Raw genomic sequence first — 12,226 nt, 5'->3', positions numbered from 1 at the left:
TCGTAAGGAAGGCATATTTTGGAAGTTAGAAGAACTAAAATTTGAGTTTAGAGAATGGAAGCATCCCACTACATATACACAAGCAAACATAGTTAAGTGTTTGCACATAACTCATTGATGTTTGCCACAGAATCACATAATTTGTGAGATATGGATAGAAATATGCCACAATATTTTACAAAGTAGAATAAATATACACCAACTGCAGGGGCATTTTTTTTCATTCAGCCCTTCATGACATGAACTCTTAGGCCCGAGCCCATACCCTTGCTTTTCAGTCAACCTCTAATGGAGGAATATCTGAATAAAAGGAAACTCCACTCTTGGTTACCACATATCCTCAGAAAACCTGTAGGCTTCATCTTTTAAAGGTTTCAATCAGAACATAATCAGTCGGGATAAGAGTTTTCTATCTAGAATTAAAGCAAACCTCAAACAAACTGCCTCTACATATTCTGTATGTTCAATGATTCTACATATGCACCACCTCCAACCAGCTCATGCGCCATTCCCATCCAAGGTAGACAAACACTCTTGTCCATTCTACAGATAATTTCACCAACTCATCGCATGTATAGCAATACCAGTAGTGTTCAGTCACTGAAGAATCTGCTGAAAATAGAAAACATAAATTCTCTGGAGGAGTTTGAGCTGACAGGAAGAAAACTATCAGAAAGCATCTGATTGATATGATAATGAGGACTACTCATCAATTCATCAGTAATTCCAAAAAATTTGATTACTCCGGAATTTTTTCTTAAGGTAGATTGAGATGAGCATTTTGTATGTCCAATGCTTTTTATTCCTATACTCCATAACTGCATCTGAGCTCAAGTGAAAGTCTCCTTTTCCCATAACCTCAAACACTAGTGGATCTGTCTGCACCGACACCAAATCACTGGAGTTGAGTTTTCTCAAGGCAAAATTTAAATTCCTTCCAAGCCTCTTATCCAGGTAGGCATCAACAACACAACCATATGTCACAAGATCAGGAACCACTCCTTCATGTCTCATATGGTCAAGGCTCAAATGCAGATCCCATAGTAAAGACATTTTAGAAAATGCAAGTGTCCTGATATTAAATGTAGTGAGATCGGGAGTGAATCCTGTTTCCACCATTCTCACAAATTCTCTCTGCAAGCTTTTCATTTTGAAGTTAGCAGCATAAGATAGTAGGAGAAGGTTCCAAAGAAGATTCCCAACATTTCTTCTACCAAGACCTACATCATGTATGAAACGACCTAAATCATAGAACTTATTTTCCTTTATATATGCAAATGCGATGGCCCTAATACCTTCTTCCTCAATCAGAATCCTTGACCTTTTCAGACGACCATAAGCAACTTCAACATCAGCCAGCGAACAAAATGCACAATAATACAATATATAAGCATTCCCAGTCACTGAATCCACAGAATAACCCATTGAGACCATCTCCTTAATTAAAATTTCCATGCATTCCAGCCTCCCGGTCCTTCCAAAAAAAGAAATAGCCAAACTAAAAATTTCCTGAAGTAGATTAACATCTTTCAGTTGCATTTGGAGCAGAATTCTGTTAATCATGCTAAAATCTTGAATGCTGCCATACAGAATGATTAATTTAGAAACTACTTCAGCATCAGGAACACATGCCCTGTTCATCAATTCATCCCAAATTTCCAATGCTTTAGAGAACAACCCATTGCAAGCATAATGCAGCACCAGAGTTGATAAAGTAGTATTTTCGGGCAACAGCACATCCGGTGTATTCTCAAGAAATTTTTCTTTAGGAACCAGAGGCAATCTTTCTCCACTTAAGCCATGTGCTAGTGAATCAGAACCGTGAGCACCACGTCTCTCAGCATAATCCTCGCAGTTCCCCTGCAAACACTGTTCTAAGAATACCCACAACTCATGTTTCCGACATGCTAGTACATTATGGGCACACAAATACTACATACTCCTATCAAATTGAAGCAATCAATGCTGCATAGCATCCAAATAAAAGCTGACTACCATAGTAATTGTAACTTCTAGTTCAATTAATTTCCAAAAATTCTTAAATCAAAATAGTAATAATGACAGAAAACCTTGAAGGATTAGTCCGTTTCCTCCAATAAAGGAAAAACAATCTTCTCAGATAACCTACTGAGAGCACCGTTTCAGTTTAACCCAAACTAATAGTACTATTATTGACCTAAATCAGTTAACAATTTTCAAACGTAAGAGAACCAAAACAACACTGAAATATACCAAACTCATCCAAAAGTACACTATTACTAATCCGGAGTTAGTACTTACGCACCTAGTTCTTATATACGCTATCATATGGAATGAAACTACTATCCGATACACGCAGTGAACCAACACAATACTGAATTAAATCAGTTTCATCCAAAAGTATACTGTTGCTAATCCGTAGTTAATACTTCTGCACTCGATACATTATCACATTAAGAATTACTCCTATGAAACTACAATCCAATACCAATAGTATAATTCTTAATGCAAAAAAATGATTCAAGAGAAAAAACGAGTACCTTTGAGCGAAACGACTGGAAAGAATTCCAATCCTTTGAGCATAATTGCCTGAAACGGTAACGTTTCATCGTATTAAAGGTAATTGGAGCGAACACCATTATCGCTACCGCCATTTTCTCTTTTGAGAAAGAGAGAGAGCAAGTTCATGAAGCATAGTAACAGTATATAATTGTGTTATTTTGCCTATCGATATTTTGGGCCTTCTATTGGTCCAATAATTGGATAGTGGGCTTCAACTAATGGCCCAATAGTAAAAAACCCATTTTATTGGAATCAATAATATCTACAAAAGAGTTTAAAAGAGACTGACTAGTAAAATGGCACTAGAAATTAATTGAAACTTAAATTATTAAATAGGTTTAAAGAAAACTTAAAATATTAGTACTATTTGGAGTCGAATACGATCATGATTTTGAAACTTAACAATAGATGAATATGGCCAACTTGATAGGTTTGGTCATTTCATTATAAACCAATTTTTATAGTATTATACTACTCCTAGTATACTATTACATATGAGTGTCTAAAAGTAAGCTATACTAGTAATGATGCTTTCAATTCTCCCTTTCCTTTTGTTGCTTTCAAATAATTATTTCCAATATAAGTTTTCATGAATAGATCCAAAGTTGATAAAGTGTAGAGACCCTTAAAGTCAATAGTGGCCATTTTTTATTTAATGTTTGCCAATTTAATGACAATGAGGGGACCTCACCTTTTGCTTTATTTATTTATATTTTTTCCTAGTATATATTCTATTTTTTCCCTGTTTTAGTTAAAGATAGACCAAATCCAATGCATGGAAATAGTTACGGATGTCAATCGGGCCAGCCCTATTTGGGTTACGGATCAATCGGGTGCGGGCTAATCGGATTGTGATTTCTTTCGGGTTATGAAAGTTCAACCCTAACCCTGAAAGCTCGGGTTTTGGGTCAGCCAATCGGGTAACAGCCGATAAGATTAACAAGCGATCAATGCAATAAATAATGCCGAAAATTAGTTATATTCATAATGTAAAATATTTAGTTATGATAGTTTGAGATATATGCTTAAACTCAATCATAAACATGATCAAATACTGATATTTGAGATATTTCGTGAAATTTTAATGCATATTTTAGAAATTTAAATATTTTAAAGTGAAATTGAAGTTTTTAATTTATTTATCAATTATTATATTAGTAAAAATTCAATATATAATTTGTGTATTTAATATAAAATTGTAAGTTATTTTTTTAGTTATCTATATTATAAAATTAATCAATGAAATGTCGAATTAGAAGTAAAAAAAATAGAATAATAGAAATTTTATCGGGTTTTCGGGCCAGCCAACGAATTTTCGGGTCTGGCCCTAACGAGTTGCGGGTTAATCGGGTACGGGCTAATCGGGTTTTAATTTTATCGAGCTAGAAATTTCTAGCCCTAACCCTATAAATTTGACGTGCTATACGGGTCAACCCACAGGTTACGGGCTATACGGACATCCCTAAAAATAGTTATTAAACTATTAACTATTGCTTTGGACAATATGATTCATTTAGTTTCTTCCTACGTGTCGTACTGTCGTTATGGGTTGTGGGCATCTTGTTTTCAGTTGTACAGAATATTTTGTGCATGGGTGTATATTTATTTGAATATTATATATTGATATAGATTTGGTTTATAACTATTTTAATACTATTAACTCCATAGAATTTTAGAGCATCCGCAGCGGTGGCGAAAGTCGCCACCGCCGTCCGCGCCGTTGGCAAGGCGAAGGACCGCCGCCGCTGCAGCCGCGCCACTGGCACGGCGCTGCTCGATGTATCGAGCACGTCCGTGCCAGCGGACGCACACGTGTCGCGCTCCCATTCGTCAACGGCATAGCCGTTGTGTTTAAACTTTTTTTTATTTTTTATTTTTTAAAAATCGGTTTTTTATTAAAAAAATCGATAAAAAAAAAAATTCACTTCCCCAAAAAAATATATCCGTTTATAACCGTTTTTTACACCTTTTTAATTTTTTTTTCATTTTTTTTACCCCAAAAATACACACTTTCATCTATAAATACCCTCAATTTCACCCAAAAATTCACATCAAACTACACAACTCTCATCATCATTCTCCAATATCCATTCTCATCTCCATTCTCTCATATCCATTTTCATCTTCATTCTCTCATACCCTACAACATCACTATGTCCGGCCAAGACGATAACCATTCAGGCTCCCACGGTTGGAACCCCGAATGGTTCGGTTCACAACCGTTTCCTAGTCCGGAAACGGAATATTCGGCCCCTCCTCAAACCCAAGATTCGGCCGTTCTGGGTGGCTATCGTCCATACCCAATCGACGACCAAGGTGTCTCCGAAGGGCGCTACGGGTGGACACCGGAGCCTAGGCATCGCGCCCCTTCCCAAATGCCGATTCCTCTATCTCGCGCCGGTGTCCGCACACCGTACTCACCGGCAGAGATGGAAAGATTGTTCAAGGCGTACTTGGAAATCTCCGAAGATGCGGTGGTTGGAACGAACCAATCCGGCGATCACTTTTGGTGGCGCGTCTCTAGCCGGTACAATGCAAACCGGCCGCCAGGAACGATCGAGCGCAACGAGAGTATGGTGCGCAACTGCATCGGCCGAGCCAACGAAGAAATTGGCAAGTTCAACGGCTATTTCATCCAGGAGTCCCGGAATGCCGGGAGCGGCCGAAGCGAGGTCGACATCATCACCGCCACGCTGAGCACCTACCAATCCATGAACGGTAAGTCGTTCAAATATCTTAACGTTTGGCAGGAGACGCGGACGCACCCGAAGTATAAGGGAGGCATAACATCCTCCTCTAGCGGCTCCTCCAAACGATCAAGGTCGGTAGCCCTATCCGACTCTGGCTCGGAAGAAGTGGCTAGCCAACTCGCCGGAGTTAATTTTATATTAATTGTGCTCGTCCTTGCGGAAGAGCACAGTTGTGGGTGTTGTGCTCTTGCCAGAGAGCAGGCATGAATAGTACCGTCCGGGCCCACAACCGTGCCGCTGGCAAGAGCACGGTTGTGGATGCTCTTATACTCGACTATGATTTGTAACTATGACCTTTCATCTAGTGACAGGCGTAGCCAATATCTGTATACTGAAAAGTATTTACTCTACACTTTTCTTGGATGGTCCTATTAGAGCATCTCCAATGGCGGCGTCAGCATAGGCACGCCGATTTTTCGCGGACGCCGGTGCTGACGCCGAACCATTGCAGCCGGCGTCAGCGAAACCGGTGTCAAAATCGGCGCGCCTACGCCGATTCTGACGCCGACTCTCACGGCGCCATTGTAGGCCACGAATCGGCGTCAGACCGGCGTCAGAATTTTTTTTTTTTTTATTTTTCGAAACACTATATATACGCGCTTTGGACGTCATTTTCATTCGCACCACTTGTATTAACGAGTACTCTCTCTATCTTAGCCGACTTCCGGACGGCGGTGGACCCCGAGGAGAAGACTTATCTTCGCGTATTGCTCCGGAGCATGCGTGAAGAATTGGAGGGGTTTCAGAGGGATACCGGCGGGAGTAGCGGCGGCGTTGGGGGCGACGGAGGTGGCGGCGGCGACGACGAAGGGTTGGGCGACGGCGGAGGCGAGGACGGCGGCGAGGAGTGATTTTTTATGTATTTTTTTTGTACTTTTTAATTTTGTATTTTTTTAAATTAATGTATTTTTTTATAAATTATTGTACTTTTTTATAAATTTTAATATTATTATTCAATTTTCCTGTATTTGTCTCATAAATTAAATTCCGTATGTTGCTACGATTGTAAATTAAATTATATCATTGTTATTAGTGATGTGGATAGGCTATGGGAGGGCTATTGCATGTCCAGATGATGTGGCAGGAGGATTTTAGTGCAGATAATGTGGCAGTGGGAAGGCTATGGGATGGCTATTGAATGTCCAGAACCATTGGAGATGCTCTTATAACTCGATTCAAGAATAGGTTGTAAATCGTTCAAAATATCTTTAAAAGCTTAATAAAAAATTTATGATGAGATTTAAATGGAATTGAAATTACTGAAACTCAATCATTTATTCGACCAATAACTCTTCTCAAGAAAGCTTTATTGTCTTTCCAACTTTATCCTTGAGTGAATTATCTGATTGTGTTGATATTGGTCTATTTTGTTACTTTTGTAGGTTTATTGTTAGGACTTTTCATGGGCGGCCTTGTCTTTGTTTTTTGTTTGTGTGTCGCTCTAGTTGCTTGGCTTTTGTTTTTCCATGTTTTTTGTAACAAATTTTGGCTCGCCTCCCTTTCAGGCTTGAGCATTTTTATTTTTTCAAGAGAAAAAAGAAAGCTTTATTGTATGATTTCATGTGACACAATATTTCAGACAATCCTAGGTTGGGTAGTCAACTAACCTAGCCTTGGTTCATGAATACTGTTAGGGTATTTGGTTTGCAAGATTATATCCCATAATTAAATTTGTAATATGTTTGATTCATGAGATTGAATCTCATGACTTAATCATATATTGATAGTCATGTGAGAAGGGGTGAGTTAAAATGCTAACTTTTCTTAAATTGCTAACTTGTCAACTCATCAACGTAGTATATTGAAAATGTCAACACGATCACATTAAAATGTATTAAAAATGTCAACACAATGATAATGAAACGCCAACACATATTTATGTTGACATTTTAATGTCAACACAATGATAATGAAACGTCAACACAATGATAACTCATCAACGTAGTGTATTAAAAATGTCAACACAATGATAATGAAACGTCAATATAAACTTACGTTGATATTTTAATACATTGTGTTGATATTAATATTTAAATGTCAACACAATTTATTAAAATGTCAACATAAATATGTCAACATAAATATGTGTTGACGTTTCATTATCATTGTGTTGACATTTTTAATACACTACGTTGATGAATGGATCAGAATGCAATCTCACCAGCTTTATATTGAGGATTCTCTTAAAACACACTTTATACAACATGTATTTCAGTGGAAAGGGTATAGTTAATAAAGCACTACTACTTCTGTGGCTGTTGTGTTTTCACTTTTCAGAGTGATTAGAACAGCAGTGGTACTCAGATATGAGAATCAGCTGTTAAAAAGTTAAAATTCGATATTTTTTAGTTTGTTGATGGTGAAGATTATTGAACAAGGATACTAAAAAGCATGTGTGCTTGATGATGGTGATTTCACAAAACAAGTATTAAAGGAGTTTGGTTACCCATCATAAGCAAGTAGATTAGCAAAGAAGTCGCTGCTTTAGCACATCAGTTACTAGTATGCTGTCATAAAAAACTGAGTAGCTTAAATGCTTTACGGTGTTCCCAAAGCTTCTCAAGTAAGTTTTGGAACAACATTTGGCAAGAAACAAATCATTAGCTTTTTTTTTTAGAAAATTATGAACTAGTTGTTGAGAAAATCGGATAATTTTCTCTCAAATAGTGAAATGAACCGATTAAGTAATTTCAGAGTTAACCCAATGGGGTCTATTCGATAAAATTACTTCTCAAAATAAATTCTTTAGAAAGACTGGCGGGGACACTGTCCCTCTTAAATACCAGATTCCTAACAGAATTTATCAGTCGGTGTATATATCACAATATAAAAACACCCAACAGAACCGTACAAAACACTACTACCAAACCCGCAAATAATATTGAATACAATATCACAACAGAAAATAGACCCAAAAATAAATGCGGAACAAAATAAATAATAAAGAAAGAACACACCCGGAACTTTGATAACGGAGTTCGGCCAAATTGCCTACGTCTCCGAGCACCCTATGCAGAGCCCACTTATATATTTAAATGGAGAAGAGTACAATTTGGGATGTTTTACAAAATGGGGGGTGAGCTCCTTTTATAGGCAACCACTCCCCCAAACTCCCTAATGCCCACTGATGTGGGACAACAAATTTTGACAAAAAAAGTCAAATATTGTAGGCAATATTCAACAAATCTCCACCTTGGCAAAATTTCAAATCCCACCGAACACGAATCTTCTCCACCCAAATAAATGACTCACGGTGCTTTCATATTGGCGCAGTCAAACGCCAGCTCCAAATCGCAGAATATTAACCAAGTCCAAACAATGTTCAAACTTGGCTCTCGTCACCACCTTGGTAAACATATCTGCAGGATTCTCCAAAGTCGGAACCTTTCAGATGACAATTTCCTCTTCTTCGAGAATTTCCCGCACAAAATGATAGCGAACATCAATGTGCTTCGTCCTTGCATGAAAGACCTGATTCTTTGCTAAATGAATAGCACTCTGGCTGTCAGAATATACTTCAAGTTGTTTCTGACTAACACCCAATTCTTTCAGCAACCCATGAAGCCAAATTGCCTCCTTCACAGCTTCAGTAACGGCCATGTACTCTGCCTCTGTCGTAGACAAAGCTACCGTTGACTGCAAGGTAGACTTCCAACTAACTGGCGCACTCGCTAAAGTGAACAAATAGCCAGTAGTAGATCTTAGCTTATCCAAATCACCAGCATAGTCGGAATCACAATATCCAACTGCAAAATGACCAAGTGATTTATCCTGCTCAAACAACAAACCAATATATACAGTATATTTGATATACCGCAGAATCCATTTCACAGCTTGTCAATGACCCCTGCCTGGATCATGCATGTATCTGCTCACAGTACCAACGGCCGGTGAAATGTCTGGTCTTGTACACACCATTGCATACATCAAGCTTCCAACTGCGTTAACATAGGGAACTTTCGCCATATATCCTCGCTCATCTTCCGTTTTTGGAGATAACTGAGAACTAAGTTTTAAATGGGGAGCAAGTGGGGTACTTACAGATTTGGAATCATCATTCACACCAAAACGCTGTAGTACTTTGGTCAAATACTACTTCTGTGTCAGCCAAAGCTTGCCTCCCTCTCTATCCCTTGTAATCTCCATACCGAGAATCTTCTTGGCTTCCCTCAAATCCTTCATCTCGAACTCTTTACTCAACTGAGCCTTCAATCTGTCAATTTCAACTTGGCTCTTTGATGCTATCAGCATATCATCAACATATAAGAGTAGGTAGATGTAGGAACCATCTTGAAGTCTGCGCAAATACACACAGTGGTCGTATTTGCTTCTTGTGTATATCTGATCCTTCATAAACTTGTCAAACCGTTTGTACCACTGTCTTGAAGACTGCTTCAATCCGTACAATGATTTGTTCAACTTGCAAACCCAATTTTCTTTACCAGCAACCTTGAATCCCTCCGGTTGGGTCATATAGATTTCTTCCTTCAGATCACCGTGTAAAAACGCGGTCTTCACATCAAGTTGAGCTAGCTCCAAATTCAACTGCGCTACCAAAGCCAACAAAATTCTAATGGAGGAATGTTTAACAACAGGAGAAAATACCTCATTGTAATCAACTCCCTCCTTCTTGCTTTGTAGCGAACATCATCTCTGTCAGGAAATCCATCTTTCTTTGCAAAAACCCATTTACATCCAATTGCCTTCCTGCCTTTCGGCAATAGCATCAACTTCCACGTCTTGTTCTTCTGAAGAGATTGCATCTCTTCTTCCAAAGCACCTTTCCAACCATCGCTTTCTGAACTTTCAATAGCTTTCGAAAAGATACATGGAATATCATCAACAACTGGAAGCGCATATGCTACCATATCCGCAAATCGAGCAAGTTTCTTATTTTCCCGCCTCGTTCGCCTGACTGCAATTGGCTTTGATTGCTGCGAAGGTTCTTGGGGTGGAACCTCTTCATCATCTGACTCTTCTTCTTCCGTAGGAGAGTCATTTGTGGTGTTCGTAGTTGGGATCACAACTGCTTCTTCGAACTCCACCTGCTTCGGTGTATACTCCACCTGCTGCGAAGTATCACTACTATTTGGATTTACCTTATTCAACATGGAAGATTCATCAAAGGTAACATCCCTACTTACAATCATCTTCTTAGACTCCAAACACCATAACCGATATCATTTAACACCAGCACTGAAACCCATAAACAAAGTCTTCTTTGCACGTGGATCCAACTTTGATTCAGTCACATGATAATATGCAATAGAACCAAAAATATGCAAAGAATCATAATCAGTTGCAGGTTTACCGGACCATACCTCTAAAGGAGTCTTGCCATTAATGGCAGAACATGGCAAACGATTGACAATGTGTTGAGCGTATGTGATGGCCTCAGCCCAAAATTTCCTGTCTAGCCCAGCATTAGACAGCATACAACGAACTTTCTCCACTAGTGTTCGATTCATACGTTCTGACACTCCATTCTGTTGTGGTGTATTTCTCACTGTGAAGTGCCGAACTATGCCACACTCGTGGCATACATCTTGGAAAGGATCACTCTTGTATTCTCCACCGTTGTCAGATCGGAGAACCTTGATCTTCCTCCCCATCTGATTTTCAACTTGAGCTTTTCATTTTAGAAAAATCCCAAGGACTTCATTTTTGCTCTTCATAGTGTACACCCAAACTCTCCTGGAAAAATCATCAACAAAAGTGACAAAATAGTGTCTACCTCCAAGTGACGGAGTCTTGGCAGGTCCCCACACATCTGAGTGCACGTAATCCAGAATTCCCTTCGTATTATGGATTGCAGTGCCAAATTTCACTCTTCGATGTTTTCCCAGAACACAATGCTCGCAAAACTCTAATTTGCAAGACTTCGTACCTTTCAATAATCCTTGCTTGGCGAGAATTTGCAATGATCTCTCACCAGTATGTCCCAATCGCAAATGCCAAAGCTTCGTCGCCTCTGCATCCTTCTTATTACTCGAAGTTGCAGTTGCTACTGTCCCCACAACTGTACTACCTTGGTAGTAATACAAATTGTTCTTCCTCACACTTTTCAGCATCACCAATGCTCCTGAAGTTGCTTTAAGAATTCCATCTCGCATCATCACAACTAGGCCTTTAGATTCTAAGGCCCCCAATGAGATGAGATTCTTCTTCAACTGGGGCACGTACCGCACATCCTTCAAAATTCTAGTGGATCCATCCTGATTCCGTAGCTTGATTGAGCCTATCCCGGTTGTCTTACATGGACTGTCATTCCCCATGTAAACAAGTCCGCCATTGAGTTCTTCGAAATCAAAGAACCACTCCCTGATGGGACACATATGATAGGTGCAACCTGAATCTAATATCCACTCGTCTGGATGCGATGTTGAAGGTGAAACCGTCAAAGAACAATCTGACTCCGCATCATTTTTGCATTCAGCAACATTTGCATCTTGCGAAGCCTTTTCTTTCTTCTTCAACTTTGGACAGTCTTTCTAATGTCCTTTCTCATAACAGAAAGCACACTCATCTTTGGCAACTCGCCTTTTCGATTTGGACCTTCCTCTTCTCTCCTTTGATCGGCCTTGTTGACGACCTCTTGCCACTAATTGCCTTTCATTTTATCTGCGTTTCGCAATTCATGACTATACAAAGCAGAACATACAGTATCTAAAGACACATTTTCTTTACCGTGGAGTAATGTGGTCTCCAGATGTTCAAATTCATCAGGTAGAGACGACAACAACATCAATGCCAGATCCTCATCCTCAAATTTCACATCTAAATTTAGCAGGTCTGCTACTAATTGGTTAAACAAAGTAATGTGTTCATTCATAGTGGTACCTGATCGGTATTCAAATCAGAACAACATTTTCTTCATAAGGAGCTTATTCTGACCACTCTTCTTCAGAAATTTGTCCTCTAGTGTCTTCCACAAT

At 39.0% G+C, this 12,226-nt stretch overlaps 1 protein-coding gene across 2 annotated transcripts; it reads right to left on the bottom strand.

Annotated features, from left to right (window-relative positions):
- Nucleotides 1–120: 120 nt before the first annotated feature.
- On the bottom strand, nucleotides 121–2,663 carry LOC121799951 (pentatricopeptide repeat-containing protein At3g42630-like). Of its 2 annotated transcripts, none has more exons than XM_042199479.1 (2): nucleotides 2,520–2,663; nucleotides 121–1,869 (listed from the first exon to the last, which is right to left on the bottom strand). In XM_042199479.1, the coding sequence occupies exons 1-2, from the start codon at nucleotides 2,631–2,633 to the stop codon at nucleotides 718–720; spliced, it is 1,266 nt and encodes a 421-aa protein (XP_042055413.1). In that variant the 5' UTR covers nucleotides 2,634–2,663; the 3' UTR covers nucleotides 121–717. The 2 variants fall into 2 exon arrangements, with proteins under 2 accessions (XP_042055413.1, XP_042055414.1); XM_042199480.1 differs by having other exon boundaries at nucleotides 121–1,860.
- Nucleotides 2,664–12,226: the final 9,563 nt, after the last annotated feature.

The sequence above is a fragment of the Salvia splendens genome, chromosome 4 (assembly GCF_004379255.2).
Source record: "Salvia splendens isolate huo1 chromosome 4, SspV2, whole genome shotgun sequence".
NCBI classification, from domain to species: Eukaryota; Viridiplantae; Streptophyta; class Magnoliopsida; order Lamiales; family Lamiaceae; genus Salvia; species Salvia splendens.
The sequence above is the reverse complement of the archived record's forward strand: the minus strand, read 5'-3'. Positions and strand labels throughout refer to the sequence as shown.

Coding starts and splice junctions, on each gene's coding strand:
- LOC121799951 (XM_042199479.1), bottom strand. CDS start 2,633: ATGGCGGTAGCGATAATGGTGTTCGCTCCAATTACCTTTAATACGATG. Junction 1,870..2,519: donor TCCAGTCGTTTCGCTCAAAG/GTACTCGTTTTT, acceptor TTCTTAGAACAG/TGTTTGCAGGGGAACTGCGA.